We start from the raw sequence: 18,952 nt of genomic DNA, 5'->3' as shown, positions 1-18,952 counted from the left end.
ACTCTTGTTATTGCTGAGGAGAGTTCACAACTCTTGCTGTTGTTGTGGAGAGTTCACAACTCTTGTTGTTGTTGTGGAGAGTTGTTGAACAACTCTTGTTGTTGTGGAGAGTTGTTAACAACTCTTGTTGTTGTGGAGAGTTGTTGACAACTCTTGTTGTTGTGGAGAGTTGTTGAAACTCTTGTTGTTGTTGTAGAGAGTTGACAACTCTTGTTGTTGTGGAGAGTTTGTTGACAACTCTTGTTGTTGTGGAGAGTTGACAACTCTTGTTGTTGTGGAGAGTTGTTGACAACTCTTGTTGTTGTTGTAGAGAGTTGACAACTCTTGTTGTTGTGGAGAGTTGTTGACAACTCTTGTTGTTGTTGTAGAGAGTTGACAACTCTTGTTGTTGTGGAGAGTTGTTGACAACTCTTGTTGTTGTTGTAGAGAGTTGACAACTCTTGTTGTTGTGGAGAGTTGTTGACAACTCTTGTTGTTGTTGTAGAGAGTTGACAACTCTTGTTGTTGTGGAGAGTTGTTGACAACTCTTGTTGTTGTTGTTGTAGAGAGTTGACAACTCTTGTCGAAACCCACCAGTTGGGGGATGAGCATTGCCCTCACTCTTTTGGGTAAGAAAACCCTTTGAATAACAAAAAATCCACTGCCTGATTCGTGGTATATAATTAATCGCCTGCTTTTTATCATTTTTAGTGTATAATTAGTATTTTTCTTAAATGCAACTGGGTAATTATTCTTGGAAGTGATCAACGCATATACAAGTAAAACCAGCATTGTGTCCTCCAAATATAAATGAAACATCTCTTTAAATCCATCAGCCCATTGGCCTTTTAGACCAATATTATCAAGCAACATTTGTTTAAGCAAGAAAACCTTTCACCGATTTCGACCTTATCAGTCCACATCAGCAGCAGTCAAGCTTGTTAAACAAATGCTGTTGGGTTGCCAGATATCATTAGCAGGAGCATGCCATCTCGAAACGATTGGGCAATGTTCAATAGAACAAAAACAATTGTATACACACTCATTACGTGTTGCTGTGGAGTATAATGGGTAAAACCATCTATAGACAGAATTGCATTTTGAATCTCCACATATGAAAGAATCATCTGGAAGTCCAGCCTCCTGGCTTTCTTGCATGTCACAGTTTACTGGATGGGCTGTTGTGTAGCCATCCCACTCTTAAAACGTTTTGGTGATGGGCTGCTAACACTTAATCACAACACTCACTGTGGCTAGGAAGATAAATGCATTTCCGTCTAAAGCAAGGATCACTTAACACGCTTAGAAATTGCCCATTCATGTGTGTGGCACTGTCACTGTAAAATTGTCTACGGAATTATAGTATGCAAATTATACCTTGAAATTAAGACCTTCAACAAGCATACATATGCTGTTCACTGATGCTACCATGTATTGGTTTCTTACAACCAGAGGACTTTACGGTTCTCATACCATTTATATTAGTGACTTAAATGAAAATACATTTTCACTTGATTATTAAATTAAAGTTTCCGAATAGGGCGTTTCCACAATTTCAATGACATGCAGGTCAGATCATCTATATGTAAATACCATGCACATAGTTTGCAAGCAGCACTATAATTTCATTAAACTTGTATTTTCATGTTAATAAAGTCAAATAAAAAGGGTCGGTGTAGTGGTGCAGTGGTTATTGTGCTGCGACCTGAGTTCGATTCCTGGCCATGGCTGACATAAGTGGAAAGTGAAATCAAAATTGGCCTTGTGCCCCTCCTCTACCACTCCCACCAGACAAAGATCCCCCATGTCGCCTTAACAGACTGTTGGAGCAAGTGCTGTTAGGGAGCAGCACCTATGAAGTCCAGCGCGGGACACAAGGGGGTCGGTGGCCAGCACCACACCCTTTGTCTCCCCAGTGGCGATGTTTACACAACGCACCAGGTACTCATGTGAGGCTGAGTAGACCTAGAGGAGGCCCAGGACCGGTTAAGATAATCGTCACTGGTGTTGGTCGTAAGCGGGAATCGAATTGGTTTGTAGTGTAGCGTAGCGCTAACCACTACACCACTGCTCCCCTCACCCCCCTTTACCAACCGACACTTACCAATGTGATGAAGTATGGTAAACAAACCCCATGACCGATATACCATGGGAAGGACTTCATCCGTTGTTGGACTCAGAATGGCTAGACTTTATTTTTTATTTATTTGTTCATTTTCACTTCACATAAAGAACACCGCCATTCGGCCTCCTGGCAGATATGTTTCACAACCTTGACAACAATAGTGAGAATAGGTCAATATTTATCTTGTACAAAAACCCATGATTTGAGCACAAAACTATAGTGCATTCAGTGCACAGTTCACTGACAATCATGCACCTGAGACCTTGACTTGAAAAATATAGATTGCTTATTCTGAAAAGTATGCAAGTCAAAATGTGATGCGTTGAAAGAAAGAGAGATGTGGAGGAGATGGCATGCACTGTACCCTAGGTTTCCAACCAAAATGGTTTATTGTGGCAGGAATAAAACGTTTATTTCCAAATAAATTGGGTCACAATTCGTATATCTGATATGTGCTGGGCTGTATTGGGACACCTTTAGGCTCATTAGTAGTGTTCTCCCTGCCTATTGCAAAACTACACCAATGCCTTTGGGTTTCCATTAGTGGCGCCCTCTCATGTAAAAGCTTCACCCCACTGCTGGCTGCTGAATAGAGCTCAACAGTCCTGGGGGGACTCTCCACTGTCAGGACTAAAATGTGCGGCTCTATTTCTGCATCCAAATGCTTACCTAATTAATGCCTGGGCAAACACACACACAGGTGTGCAAAAACTTTTTTATTTTAAACCGTTAAAATGCCAATGTACTCAGATGTGCAACGGCTGGCGCTCCTCGCTCTGCTGAGGTGCCTGAGCCTATGGTGGAAATTCCACATTCCCATGGCATGCATCAATTCCTACAGAGGAATGACCACTTTTAACTTCCCACGAAGTAGTACGAATGTTATTGGACCAAAAAGCGTGATTGACTGAGTGGACCCCAAGTTAGAATACGCACCACAGCGACTGTCCAGATGTGTGTCTCGTGCCACAGCCACAGTGCCACCTAACTGGGCATCTTTCTGCTCTTCTGATGAAGCTCCCAGCACGTGGGGATGACATCAGACATCCTGCCTGGCACGGTGCCTTACAACCCGAAACACACCGGAGAGCTACGAGTAGTGTGCTTCATGCAAGCGCTCTTCACGGAAACTCTTTTGTGGTCCAGTGTGGCACACATTGAGACTGTGGAGAGAGGCAATATGTTAAGTTTCAATGGTAATCCACCACCCTCTCCCAGCACTGCTGATGGGGAAATCGACTGATTTTCAGGTCAAGATGACCCGAGGTTTGCCTGCCATGTGCCGTTGTACACTGACACAGAGACAAATCTAGGTCACCGAGATTGTAGCTGAGTGCACTAACAACAAAACCATTACAAGGATGCCCCCCCACTCAGGCAAGCACAAACAAATATACAAACGTATCAGTGTGGTGTGTGTTTGCGTGTGCACACACACGCTCACACAAAAGAATGTAAATGCTTCACTTGAGCCACTGGTAATACCCATCAAAAGCTTTTTTTTAGAAGATGCCTGTGTGTGTCGCCTATCTTTGGAGGACAGACTATGATTCTCAATCTATTTATTTCAAGCTCGACTGTCAATCAAGTGTTTGTTATAAAATCCGGACATGCTCTAGAGAACAAGTCATGCATTCTAATAGGAATCGCCTATTGATACGGGGGTGGTGTGATGGAGCATTACAAGTTAAAATCTTGATTCTCTGGACAACAAATGTCAATTTCACCATCACATCGATCAACATAAAGTATTGGATTTAATAAATAAAAATATAAAGTGCTTCTGAGGTATTTTTCTACCTTAAGAAATATATTATGTTCTCTCCCAAAGATCGGCCATTGTCAAAACATTTCATTTATGTATTTTAAGAAATCTCAAAATAGAGATTTCACCAAATAAAAGACGACATTTGACATGATGTTTTTTTTCGTGACGCCATTAGTGACCAAGCTGACATGATCAACGGCACAGTTGAGAACCCAGTTTCATCACAAGCGGCTAAAACAATCTGGATTTAAAACTGGGATCTGAGCGGTACCAGCTCTAGGCCCAACCAGCCACCTCTATTCATATTTATTTCATGGAACTTAATTCACTTTGAATGTCTTTTGCATCCAGAATACAATTTAAGTATAAACGAAACCAATACACATGCAATAAAAGATATTGGCTTTCATGGGCAACCAAATATTTGATTAATAAAGTGATATAATTTATTATTACATCAGTGTTTTAAACATCTCAGAATCATAAAATGTATATATACTTGAGGAATCTGATGAGCGATGTAGCTCCTATTTAGAGATGCCCAGTAGTTGCATAGATGTCCAGTAGTTTATGTCGTAAGAAAGGGTATCTATGAACAAAAGCGTAATTTTCCAAAACTTAAATTGTATTTATCCAGCTCAAAGTCAAGGGAAGCGTTGAATGTCAATACCATAGAACACGTTCACGCCGTGGATTGGTGCCGAGATTCTACTGCTTTGCTTGAAGCGGCCGCAGATAAACGCAGCATCGCACGACCTACGCAAGCAGGAAGGGGATGACGGAAGAGCCACCCACGAGAAATGAGTCACACATTCTGCGCAGCCAGTCTTGAAGTAGATTTGAAGCTTTCGTGACCGCAAGGATTCATATTCTTAGGTTTTTTCGGTAAAGTCACGTAGGTAAAACATCAAAAATAATGAAAATAAAATAAAATAAAACAAAAATCACGACGTTTCGGAGGCAACACAAGTCTCCGTCATCAGGTGGGACCGTCACAGCCGAATTAGCTGCATCACAGCCGAATTAGCTGCATCAAGCAGCTAATTCGGCTGTGACGGTCCCACCTGATGACGGAGACTTGTGTTGCCTCCGAAACGTCGTGATTTTTGTTTTATTTTATTTTATTTTCATTAATTTTGATGTTTTACCTACGTGACTTTACCAAAAAAACCTACGAATATGAATACAGTCTTGAAGTGTTTGTCATCTCAAACCGCTCACGTAGTGACCACGATCGAGCAGGGGGGAAAACAACGTCACACGCACGCATCTTACTTATGCCAGAGATAACGGAAAAAATAAAATGCACACCAACTGGTCGAGTGCCAAACAGATGCATGACCCTCTGTGCTCTATTGTGTTTGATCCAATAGCTTTGTAGAACACACTGATTACACAGACACCAAATTGCGCGAACATTATGGTCTTTTGAATGGATTACATACACTGTACATCTTTACAAAGTCACTATGACGGTGAACTATTCCTGCGTCTAAGTAAACAAGTGTCCAGGAGCAGTGTATATGAGCATACACAAAGACAGAGATCGCCCATGTGGCTATGCAGCCTGTGCGGCAAGTGCTGTTAGCGAGCACCTATGAAGGCCAACACGGTGCACGTATGCGACTGTGTTGTGTGGACAGCACCACGCCTGGTCAACTTTGTCTCCCCCAGTGCTTGTGTTTATATACTGCCACCATTTAGCCTGAGTCAACCTTGGGAAGGCCCAGGACCGATTCAGATATTCACCACTCATGTTGGCTGTGAGCAGATCATCGAAATGAATGTGCTAACCACTACACAACCACTCCCCACATATAGGAATGTTAGCATACACACAGATACATACGCACAGCGTAAATAGCAGTCAAGCACACGAAGATATCCATAAACACATATCATCATACGCGTGATTGCATCTCTATAGAGGGCAACGCCATAAATCCTGTTTTGAAGGGGACCCCTTGTAACCTACCAGCGAGCCTGGACTGTGTAGAATAATAATAATACGTGACCATGGCCTGCTATACAATTTCTCATTTCTACAAAAGGAGTCTTGGGATTTATTTTTCTTTCGGACAGGGCATCAAACTTGACGTCTCCACTGAAGTGAACCTCAAGGCGCAGCCCTGCAGCTGCTGGCTCATGCCACTGCTGGCGGAAGGCCCCTACACTGGAGGAGGCAGCTTTAGAGAGCTTTTCTCGAGGATATTATTGGCCGACTCTTCCACGTTGGTCTGATACCTTTGGAAGACGTTGGAGTGCCAATAATAGCACCCCTACCCGCGCAATCTGCTGATCGACTGTCACGAATCCATTTTGACTGCCGAGTGGACAACGACTGAGGGTGGCTTGTGGAGGATTTAAGAAACTCACGCCGTTGTTCCAGCAGATCGAATGGAACTGGCGACCTCTCCAGTGCGCTAACCATTGCAGCGGCAGGGGTAACATTGCATTGAGGACAAAGACACTTTATTCGCAATGTTCCTGCAAGACTTAATCAGTATGATGGACACAGGGGCCGACCAGGCGAGCTTTGTCTAAGAGGTCGATCACGGGAATTTGTCGCCATGCGAGATGCGACTCTGTGAGCACCTGATGAATGCTCCGGCTGACACCGATGTTGGGCTCCATCACATTCGTCCTCACCAGGGGCCCTTGCTGCTCTCAGCCGGGTCAAACGTTGGTCGACATATTGTCTCTTCTTCAGTGACACCCACACTCGTAAAAAAATCCACATTTTCTTGGTAATCTGGTAACGCACGTCGGGCATGGATCTCACAGTTTGAGAGGCTTCGCAGCAAGATATTTGGCGACTATATAAAGCCTACGTGTTAAACAAACCCCCACTGGCCAACTCGATCTACACTTGTATTTATTGACAATATATTCCCCACGATACCCAACCAACTGTGATGTGGTCATCAAGCTCACTCATGAAAAACATTCCATTATCCAAACTCCGGCATAAAACTCCAGGGTGCTCCTCGTATTGATTGCACGTGATCATTTCTTGACGATGTTTGTTCAGTGCAGGAGAAATATATCTGTTCACACTGCAGTGCCTGCCATGTCTCTCCATTGCAAGTGCAATGCATAATACTTTGACCCCGACGATTACACAAGGGGAGAATTCAAATCACAGTCGAAAGTTGACGTATTCTTCACGTCTTCTGGATTGATTAAAATGACGACAATTTAGTGGGAAGTCAACAGCGGTCGTGCTATCGATAAGCTAGCTCCCTGTTATGGGAATGCATCCAAGCTGGGAGACATATTGACTTGATTTTAATGATACATCTACAGACAAATGCCTATCCAGAAAAGCCTCACAGAATCTTAAGACTCCTTTTCATGAGGATCCTGCATTGAGATATTTGGCCAATTCCAGTCATGAACCTGGAGACACCTCACACATGCATACAAGGAAGTAACACTCAAGGCTCTGCACAAATGGTTTCAAGAATCACTGCTGTTGCAATGTCTCCTGGCCAATGTCTTGGCATTCCAAGACTGTGCCAACGATGACACCACATCTAATACTCTTGTACGAGACGTCAGTATACAAGGCTACTCACATCTGTAATCGTGGCTGCATTGCCTCAGAAGGCACGCGTCTTCAACAATGTTTTTTTTTTATCAGGATATCATGTGGCATACATTCACACGTGCAGTCAATGTTTCAGACGCAACTTCATCACGCTTCCACGTCACGGGCAGACCATTAATGCGATGCCATTTGCGACTCTGGACACGTCTGACAACAGATAATAGCAAATGGGACCAACTCCGGAGAGACAGTTTAATGTGATGTTGTAGAAAATGCCAAGTAATTTTCACACTTTTCACGAGTGTTATTAACCAAAGGCACTTAATTTCTTTACCACTGCAATCCACATCAAAGAGCCTCATTGCCGAGAGCAAACTTTCCAAGCGATAATGATGGCCAGAGTAGGCCCTAAGCTCACACAATAACATTTTGTGGCCAACATTTAGAATTTCCACCTGTCCTGGTGTTCCCAGGATCATCCTCGTTTTGAGGTAGCTGCTGTCCTGGGAAATATGCAAGTCTTCCAGAGATGGTAAGAGTCCCAGTTGTTGTCAGTTGCGTAATAGTCCACCACTCCAGACAATGCATTCGTGCGTAGTGTTCCCCTCTTCCGGAATTGTGCGATATTCTTCTTCCCATGATGTTTCCTGGTTTTTGTACCTAAGAGGTAGCAGCCACCCTACCTATGAACCATGAAGGAGAGCTCAGCACCAGTGACCAATGCTACTCTTATGACCCCCATGTCCCCAAAAGCAGCCTGGGAAACCTGTGGCCCACGGAGTGGATCTGGGCCACGGAGTGGATCTGGCCCACGACTTAATTTCTGATGACCTACGGCCACATGAGGCGAACCAATTCTAATAGGCTCACACCCGCTATTTATCCCGTCACTACAAGCATCTCAGTCGCACTAATCGGATACTAGAGGGACATATCTTGACCAGGCGACCATGTGTTTATGATTTTAGTCCACTCAGTCACTCCTGTCCCTGCATGAATCTCTTGCAGTGACAATGGGAGAGTGTGCTCTTGTGTTGCCCGCCAAAGGTATTTGAAATTCCTCACACAGATATTTAGTAAATATTAGTGGAGCCACTTCTCCGAGTTAACCAATTTGTTTTTCAAAAAACTAAACTACTTAACCACTTCCTGTAATTATGAAATTAATAGGCTTGTGAAGTGTGCGCACACTAACATCAGGCGGAAACGGATCCCTGTTCTCTGCAGGAATTTAATTTGAAAACAAAATGCACAAATCCAAGAGCCGAGACGTTCTTACACAGACGTTCTTACACAGACGTCCTTGCGCAGACGTTCTTACACAGACGTTCTTACACAGACGTTCTTACACAGACGTCCTTGCGCAGACGTTCTTACACAGACGTTCTTACACAGACGTTCTTACACAGACGTTCTTACACAGACGTTCTTACACAGACGTTCTTACACAGACGTTCTTACACAGACGTTCTTACACAGACGTTCTTACACAGACGGTTGGTCACTTGTGGGTCCTGACCTCGCAAATGCCACAAATTGTTTGTTTCCGCATTGCTTGTCGAATAATTATAAAATGCACTTGTGTGTTCACATCAATACGCAGCCTTTTAACAGAATGCCACCCTGCTTCTACCCGAGCTTATTGTCGTCTTGTGTTCCCGGTGCATTGTCGGTGTCACGTCATGAGATTTAGAATCCAATTGGACATCTCACACAGCACTGCTAACCCATGTGCTCTGTCACCGAACAACAGGCAGCGCACGTCCCCACACACCCTGCTCGTAGACTGTGGTGTTTGTTGCATGACAGGAAACCGGTATTTTAGTCACGGGAGCTATCATTGAGCCAAATTAAGGGAAATCCAAAATGTGATATTAAGATTTTCTCGTGCAATAAATCGTGAGACCATCGACAGAAGGGAAGTAATAAAATAAAAAATAAAATAAAACATTATAAAATAAAATAATTCTCACGACGTTTCGGCTACAACGCAAGCAGCCGTCTTCAGGTGAAGAATGAGACACTACCAAGCAAGGAGCTTATCTATAAGCTGGGTTGGAGGTGGAAGAGCGCCTTAACAAAAAGAATGTGCATATGAAGAGGAATTTTGCATATTCATGGGAAATGCGTAGGAGGTGGGCGGGGGGGTTTCAAAGTCATATTATGCCCATTCATTATGCAGGATCAGCAGCACCAAGGGGGGTGCAGGGAGTAGCATTAACAAAGGAAAGGCATGTTAATGATATGTAGCTGCAGTTACTAAACAACCACGTAGAAAACTAAAGTATAAACTACATAAAAAACTAAAGTATAAACTGCATAGCACCATCAGTATACTTACTATACTCTACAATAAGCTGAGTTACTAACAGCAAGTAATACATTACAATTCTATGTCGTAAAAATTATATAATATGCTTCCATCTAAACTTTATTCTCTTACATCACACGAGCATATACCGTACTATATACTGCCATAGATAAACCCAACATTAAATTATATACTGTATTGCCATAAACCACATTTTAATATAACACTATGTATTATTCTACCCACCCTAATGTGTATCGAAATGGTTTATTACGTCCTTCCAATGATTGCTAAGCCAGAATCCATCTTCTCGGTTAAAATTGTCTCTGTGTTTGTATATGTGGATCGCCTCATGAACGAATCTCTCATGATAGCCAGATGGCTTGCAGAGAACCTCTATCTTGGAGAAGTCAATGTCATGTGAGCCCACTGAGTTGTAACAGTGATCTGCCACGGCTGAGGTGTTTGTCCTACCGTGTTTCAGGTCAGCTTTATGTTCACGGATGCGGTCCGAGACATGTCGTTTGGTTTCCCCAATGTAACTGCTACCACAGAGGCAACTTAGTTTGTAGACGCCAGGGTACTGTATGTCTGGAACCACATCTTTTACAGACGGTACCAGATCACGGATTTTATGTACTGTGTTGAATCGGACCTGGATCTTGTGTTTAATCAAGATTTTGGAGATCTTTTTTGTGACCCCAGCAATGTAGGGTAAGGTGATGGTCTTGAAAGGCTCCTCAACATGATCCTTCTTGATGGTTGGAGTGATGGCTTTGCGGATTGTGTAGTCGGAGTAACCATTAGCCTTAAGAGCTTGGCGTACGTGTTTGAGTTCACTGGAAATGTGTTCATGGTCGGAGATGCATTGGGCTCTATGATATAGAGTCTTGATGAGGGAATTCTTCTGGGATGGATGGTGGTTGGAATCCGGTTTTAGGTAAGCATCCGTATGGGTGGCTTTCCTGTAGACAGAGTGGCTCATTGAACCATCAGGTCTCCTTTTGATTAGGACATCCAAAAAGGGTAGCTTGCCATCTTTTTCCACTTCCATGGTGAATCTGATGGCTGGGTGTATGGAATTGATGTGGTCGAGAAATTGGTCTAGAGCAGGCCGGCCATGTGGCCAGATGACAAAAGTGTCGTCTACGTACCTCTTCCATAAGGTCGGGCGTAGAGTGGCAGTCTGGATGGCGTTCGTCTCAAATTTCTCCATGAAGATGTTGGCTACAACCAGAGATAGGGGGGAGCCCATTGGGGTGCCCTCAGTTTGCTTGTAGAAAGTTTCATTCCAGGTGAAGTATGTATTGGTTAAGCAGTGTCTCACCAGGGGGGGGTACCCCAGCATTCAGTCCTTGATGAACCAAGTCTTCAATGATTGCGATGGTGTCAAGTACAGGAACCTTGGTGAATAAGGAAACCACATCAAAACTGACAAGCAGGTCGACTGGGGACAGGGCAATCCCCTTGATTGTCGATACCAGGTCAGTAGAGTTTAGTACCGCAGAGGTGGTTTTTCCAGTGAAAGGCCGTAGGATTTCAGACAATAAACGAGCCAATTTATAGGTGGGGGAGTTGATAGTAGAGACAATGGGACGAAGAGGTGTATCTTCTTTATGTATCTTTGGCAAGCCGTATAATCTTGGTGGCCTGGCTGCAGAAGGTTCTCGTTGAAACCTTCCAGACATACAGTACCCTGGCGTCTACAAACTAAATTGCCTCTGTGGTAGCAGTTACATTGGGGAAACCAAACGACATGTCTCGGACCGCATCCGTGAACATAAAGCTGACCTGAAACACAGTAGGACAAACACCTCAGCCGTGGCAGATCACTGTTACAACTCAGTGGGTTCACATGACATTGACTTCTCCAAGACAGAGGTTCTCTGCAAGCCATCTGGCTATCATGAGAGATTCGTTCATGAGGCGATCCACATATACAAACACAGAGACAATTTTAACCGAGAAGATGGATTCTGGCTTAGCAATCATTGGAAGGACGTAATAAACCATTTCGATACACATTAGGGTGGGTAGAATAATACATAGTGTTATATTAAAATGTATAAGGTATAGGGTGGTTTATGGCAATACAGTATATAATTTAATGTTGGGTTTATCTATGGCAGTATATAGTACGGTATATGCTCGTGTGATGTAAGAGAATAAAGTTTAGATGGAAGCATATTATATAATTTTTACGACGTAGAATTGTAATGTATTACTTGCTGTTAGTAACTCAGCTTATTGTAGAGTATAGTAAGTATACTGATGGTGCTATGCAGTTTATATTTTAGTTTTTTATGTAGTTTATACTTTAGTTTTCTACGTGGTTGTTTAGTAACTGCAGCTACATATCATTAACATGCCTTTCCTTTGTTAATGCTACTCCCTGCACCCCCCCTTGGTGCTGCTGATCCTGCATAATGCATGGCCATAATATGACTTTGAAACCCCCCCGCCCACCTCCTACGCATTTCCCATGAATATGTTAAATTCCTCTTCATATGCACATTCTTTTTGTTAAGGCGCTCTTCCACCTCCTCCAACCCAGCTTATATATAAGCTCCTAGCTTGGTAGTGTCTCATTCTTCACCTGAAGACGGCTGCTTGCGTTGTAGCCGAAACGTCGTGAGAATTATTTTATTTTATTATGTTTTTTTTGTATTACTTCCCTTCTACGTGACTTTACCGAAAGAACCAAGAAGATGAATCCCTGCAGTCACGAAAGCTTTAAATCGAAATTTAACCATCGACAGAGTAAACTTGAGAAGTGTGGCTTAGTCAGAGAGGGCTGCCGGATCCAAACCCAGGATGTCAGCTACGTCAACGCAGTGCTCCGACCTCTGAGTCATGGCGACACCTCACATACACAATGTTATTTTAGCGCGAGTCCTTCCATCCTCGTTTCACTTGGTTAGGGGGCACGTATGATGCGAGGTAATGGATGATTCATTGTTTAGTGAATTGCTGGATGGAAATTCATTACGCATAAATGAAGAGTAATACTCTTCAAAAGGGTTTAATTTGCTAACAAAACAGTAATGTAACAGAAAAAACTATTAATAAACAAACATCTTGAGTAGCTGTTTTTAGTGTCACACGATGCACTGAGCAGAGTTGATATTGGTTAGCTATTAAAATTCACATCACGCACACGCAGACACAACGCTTTTGCACACAAGTCTCTGATCGCCATCGAAAGCTTCATGATTAATGGAAGAAATAACCAGACAATTATTGAATTGATCGTCCTATAAACAGCGACAAAGTTAATTAGTCGATGTTGCACTGCTCCATGAAGGTGGGCGGGGGGAGGGGGGGCGCGGCTGAGAGACACCCACTACATTTTAGACCAAAATCACAGAGTCATTTAATTTTTTTGTGTCTGCGATTTTCTCCTTCTTCAACAAAGTGACGTGAATACTGATTATCTTGAGGACGGAACATTTAAGTCCATACAGTTGTAGTGCACAAACAACAGCATCAGTCCTTTGTTGGTATCCAGTCGTTGCTTAAATATAATAAATTTACACAAACCTATTGCTAGTTACTGTACAGCATTATGGGTAAAAGAGTATTAAATGCTGCTGGATGATCTTGTCTTTGAAGCCAGTAGGCCGATGGACTGAAAACAAGTGAATGTGTATGTGGTGACACAGCACAGAGTAATTCTAATATACGAGGGGTTGTTGGGGGCGCCTGTGGTGCCCCTCACAACCGTTTACGGCCTTCGGCCAGGAAAGTCACGAGAAAGATTTCACGTGAACGACGCATTCACTCAAGCACCCAATGCTCCGTTTTGAAGTTTTAAAATTAAACATCTTTGAATTGTATTTTTGTTTTGAATTAGATCATTTTATTTCATCATTAAAAGCTTATATCATTTTACATCTGGAAGACTTAATTGAAAACGACATTTCGTGCAAATTTTCTCTCAACATTAAGTAGATGGCCTTGCTGGGGGTTCGGTTCGATGCGGACTTTCACCTTCATGGGATTGCGGGATCGAGATAAGGCGACATAAAAGCTGCTGGCCGTGCGAGAAGACCGCCGTCTGCAGATCGATTCCAACGCGATCGACCGTCTGTCCCTGCGCCTCCGTCGTTCATGCAGGGGGCGCGTAGGTTTGCAGTGCCCCCTGCATGAAAACGACGTAAAGTGCAGCGTTCATCACAGAGAGATAAAGTTGTGCGCTTATATGAGAGAGTATCACTTGAACTATAGCACAGCAGAACCACTCTGATTTCTGACAAAACAGGGAGGAACATTTCATGCATCTGTGATCCAACCAACAACCACCGAGAACCCTTCTCGAGTGCAGGGGTGGCCAACCTGTAACGTGTATCTGTGCGTACATGTATATGTGTGTGTGTACATGTATATGTGTGTGTGTACATGCATATGTGTGTGTACATGCATGTGTGTGTACATGCATGTGTGTGTGTACACTTATATGTATATGTGTGTACATGCATGTGTGTGTGTACACTTATATGTATATGTGTGTACATGCATGTGTGTGTGTACATGTATATGTGTGTGTGTACATGTATATGTGTGTGTGTACATGTATATGTGTGTGCATGTATATGTGTGTACATGTATATGTGTGTACATGTATATGTGTGTGTGTGTACATGTATATGTGTGTGTTTACATATTGACAGTTTCGGCCCAACACAGGAGACCTACATTGCTACGACTGCGATGGCGTGTTCTACGGCACGTGTTCTATGTCACATGTTCTACGTCACGTGCTCTATGTCACGTGCTCTACGTCACGTGGTAGATTAAAGAGCCGCAAGCAGCTCGGGGGACGCCGGTTGGCCACCGCTGCTCTCGCAGGATGCCCCTGGGAGAGAGACACCATCTTTTTGTTTAAGCGTCTCCATCTCCAGCCAACTCACCGTGTTGTTCTTCTCCATGTTGGCCACACTCTTGCCAAATATGGTTCCCAGCTGGTCGCCCACGCCAGCCAGCAGGAAGCCAAAGAGGGGGATCCCGAGCAGAGCGTACACGACGCAGAATATGCGGCCGCCCTTGGTGCTGGGAGCAATGTTCCCGAACCCTGAGGGCGACATGGGAACAAAGTACGAATCACGTGCCACGATTGAGAAAAACAAAGTGTCCGAGAGACAGAAAGAGGAGCACGTGAAGCAGAGCACTAGCGAACAGCAGGAGGACTAGCGAACACCAGGAGTAGGGTGGGCATGAACAGGAAGGGATGATGATGATGATGGCCAATCTATGAGACTGGTGATGGAATGGCAGTCAGGAGAGGGATCGTGATCGAGAGTACGTCGACTGCAGAGATGGAGCGCCGGGACGGTGTCATGTGCAGGCCCATCATGGATTATTGCATTGCGGGGACCATGGGGGGGGGGGGGTGTGGTGGCAATGACTTCATCCAGCAGTGGATCGAACACGGCTTGTTGCTGCTAAAGCGTACGAGGTAGCTGGGTGGCTTCAGGGACAAGTGCTGGTGTCGGAAACATCGACCCGAAGTCAGGGCCACCGAGATCCCGAGTTGACATTTGGACATCTACCAAAAACTAAACTCCCCTCACTTGTCTGAGCGGTGGTGGCGCACGCCTGACATCCAGAACTGTGGAGGCGGTGAGGGTTGGTGGATCACACAGACGTCGTGGGCAAGGGGGTGTCACTTCGAGGTGCCATATCCATTTGCTGTACTGCCAGAAGGCAGTACAGAAAATGTGGACCGCAGGTGTTCCGTCTGTATGGGGCAGAGAGGAGCTGCCTCAACCCCCCCTACCCCCACACCGCGCGCCCCCACCCACACGCGTGGGCTTTCGCCGGGTGTTCCACTTTCCTTCCACATGTCATCACTCATTCATTGGCAAAAACAACTCCTTCACATCACATAGATACCGCAGAGCTTGGGCGACCGTGTCACTCTGTGTCGTCGTCGTCTTCCCGCTTGTCTGTGATTCCTCGGTGCACCTCTGATTCATTCTCTCTCTCTCCGAGAGCGAGCGGATACTGTGCGGCTAGCTGCACGTTAAATGTGCAGTATCATTTTGACGAGTGGTCTCCACGTTTTAATTATTTCTCTCTCAACGCTATCAGCTACGCATGGCTGAGATTGTTCAACTGAATAGGGTGGGTGACGGGAACTCATTAATGTTTTATCAAAAGTAACAATAATTTCGAAATCCCTATAATGCATGAAATTTTATCTTCTATTCAATGCAAGTAGGGTTTTTTTTAACTTCTTTCGAAATAAATAAAAAAAAATGTGAGCTCCTGAGTTTTACAATGGTCACAGCAGGTATTAGTTTAAGTCGGTGTTAATTGCACGGCTGATAATTTCACGTTAATTTTGACACAATTTTACAGGCATCACTAACACACTCACACTTTAAGATGTGTCTTGTTAATGTTTTGTTTGCTGCAGTTGCACCCGATTCAAGAGCCGAATGGCTCACAGGGCTATACCTAATAAATGAACTTGAAGGAAACTTTTTAGATTAACATACCGTACACCTAATCGGAAAGGTTAATGTAATCACTGGTAATGTGATCGCAGTTTTTTGTTACTGTCAGGGTATTTCCAAAGAACCAAATCACCCGGAAAGTGTCCGATTTTGTCAGATCTCAGAAGCTAAGCAGGATTGAGGCTAGGAAAGAGTAGGGATGGGTGACTGCCATGCCTACAAGGTGTTATAGGCGATGGGGTTGTTGTGGGCAGCAAAAAGGCAGGACAACACAATCTATTCCAGCAGAGGTACGCCACTTAAATGTTCTCACGTTTGCACTCCTCGCATTCACCACCCGACACGGCAGCAATGGGGTGAAGTCTGGTTAAACGCGACCCTTCACGTCATACACGGTCTGGGGAGGACCTCGTCAGAGGTGCTTTGACCAAAGGGCTTGCACGCACCTCTAGAGAACAACAACAACAATAATACAGCTCTTTAATTAACACTGCGCGGGCTGTTCTATATAGAGCGTGTGTTCTAGACGGGGCACGTGCACACTGTTCTATATAGAGCGTGTGTTCTAGACGGGGCATGTGCTCACTGTTCTATACAGAGCGTGTGTTCTGGAGCGTGTGTTCTGGAGCGTGTGTTCTGGAGCGTGTGTTCTGGAGCGTGTGTTCTGGAGCGTGTGTTCTGGAGCGTGTGTTCTACAGCTGTGTTCTGGAGCGTGTGTTCTGGAGCTGTGTTCTGGAGCGTGTGTTCTGGAGCTGTGTTCTGGAGCGTGTGTTCTGGAGCTGTGTTCTGGAGCGTGTGTTCTGGAGCTGTGTTCTGGAGCTGTGTGTTCTACAGCTGTGTTCTGGAGCTGTGTTCTGGAGCGTGTGTTCTGGAGCTGTGTTCTGGAGCTGTGTGTTCTACAGCTGTGTTCTGGAGCTGTGTTCTGGAGCGTGTGTTCTGGAGCTGTGTTCTGGAGCGTGTGTTCTGCAGCTGTGTTCTGGAGCGTGTGTTCTGGAGCTGTGTTCTGGAGCGTGTGTTCTGGAGCGTGTGTTCTGGAGCGTGTGTTCTGGAGCGTGTGTTCTGGAGCGTGTGTTCTGGAGCTGTGTTCTGGAGCGTGTGTTCTGGAGCTGTGTTCTGCAGCGTGTGTTCTGGAGCTGTGTTCTGGAGCGTGTGTTCTACAGCTGTGTTCTGGAGCGTGTGTTCTGGAGCTGTGTTCTGGAGCGTGTGTTCTGGAGCTGTGTTCTGGAGCGTGTGTTCTGGAGCTGTGTTCTGGAGCGTGTGTTCTGGAGCTGTGTTCTGGAGCGTGTGTTCTGCAGCTGTGTTCTGGAGCGTGTGTTCTGGAGCTGTGTTCTGGAGCGTGTGTTCTACAGCTGTGTTTTGGAGCGTGTGTTCTGGAGCGTGTGTTCTGGAGCGTGTGTTCTGGAGCTGTGTTCTGGAGCGTGTGTTCTGGAGCTGTGTTCTGCAGCGTGTGTTCTGGAGCTGTGTTCTGGAGCGTGTGTTCTACAGCTGTGTTCTGGAGCGTGTGTTCTGGAGCTGTGTTCTGGAGCGTGTGTTCTACAGCTGTGTTCTGGAGCGTGTGTTCTGGAGCGTGTGTTCTGGAGCGTGTGTTCTGGAGCGTGTGTTCTGGAGCGTGTGTTCTGGAGCGTGTGTTCTGGAGCGTGTGTTCTGGAGCTGTGTTCTGGAGCTGTGTTCTGGAGCGTGTGTTCTGGAGCGTGTGTTTTGGAGCGTGTGTTCTGGAGCGTGTGTTCTGGAGCTGTGTTCTGGAGCGTGTGTTCTGGAGCTGTGTTCTGGAGCGTGTGTTCTGGAGCGTGTGTTCTACAGCTGTGTTCTGGAGCGTGTGTTCTGGAGCGTGTGTTCTGGAGCATGTGTTCTGGAGCTGTGTTCTGGAGCGTGTGTTCTGGAGCTGTGTTCTGGAGCGTGTGTTCTGGAGCTGTGTTCTGGAGCGTGTGTTCTACAGCTGTGTTCTGGAGCGTGTGTTCTGGAGCGTGTGTTCTGGAGCTGTGTTCTGGAGCGTGTGTTCTACAGCTGTGTTCTGGAGCGTGTGTTCTGGAGCTGTGTTCTGGAGCATGTGTTCTACAGCTGTGTTCTGGAGCGTGTGTTCTGGAGCGTGTGTTCTGGAGCGTGTGTTTTGGAGCTGTGTTCTGGAGCGTGTGTTCTACAGCTGTGTTCTGGAGCGTGTGTTCTGGAGCGTGTGTTCTACAGCTGTGTTCTGGAGCGTGTGTTCTGGAGCGTGTGTTCTGGAGCTGTGTTCTGGAGCGTGTGTTCTACAGCTGTGTTCTGGAGCGTGTGTTCTGGAGCTGTGTTCTGGAGCATGTGTTCTACAGCTGTGTTCTGGAGCGTGTGTTCTGGAGCGTGTGTTCTGGAGCGTGTGTTTTGGAGCTGTGTTCTGGAGCGTGTGTTCTACAGCTGTGTTCTGGAGCGTGTGTTCTGGAGCGTGTGTTCTGGAGCTGTGTTCTGGAGCGTGTGTTCTACAGCTGTGTTCTGGAGCGTGTGTTCTGGAGCTGTGTTCTGGAGCATGTGTTCTACAGCTGTGTTCTGGAGCGTGTGTTCTGGAGCGTGTGTTCTGGAGCGTGTGTTTTGGAGCTGTGTTCTGGAGCGTGTGTTCTACAGCTGTGTTCTGGAGCGTGTGTTCTGGAGCGTGTGTTCTACAGCTGTGTTCTGGAGCGTGTGTTCTGGAGCGTGTGTTCTGGAGCTGTGTTCTGGAGCGTGTGTTCTACAGCTGTGTTCTGGAGCGTGTGTTCTGGAGCTGTGTTCTGGAGCATGTGTTCTACAGCTGTGTTCT

General features: G+C 45.2%; 1 protein-coding gene across 1 annotated transcript in view; it reads right to left on the bottom strand.

Annotated features, from left to right (window-relative positions):
• The window catches only part of LOC144941840 (potassium channel subfamily K member 2-like), a 151,189-nt gene that overhangs the window by 73,265 nt on the left and 58,972 nt on the right, over window positions 1-18,952 (bottom strand). The window contains exon 5 of the mRNA XM_078868326.1: window positions 14,644-14,804. Within this exon, the coding sequence (XP_078724452.1) occupies window positions 14,644-14,804 (161 nt within the window). The remainder of the gene's footprint in view (window positions 1-14,643; window positions 14,805-18,952) is intronic.

This window comes from Lampetra fluviatilis, chromosome 25 (genome assembly GCF_964198595.1).
Source record: "Lampetra fluviatilis chromosome 25, kcLamFluv1.1, whole genome shotgun sequence".
Taxonomy (NCBI): Eukaryota; Metazoa; Chordata; class Hyperoartia; order Petromyzontiformes; family Petromyzontidae; genus Lampetra; species Lampetra fluviatilis.
The sequence above is the reverse complement of the archived record's forward strand: the minus strand, read 5'-3'. Positions and strand labels throughout refer to the sequence as shown.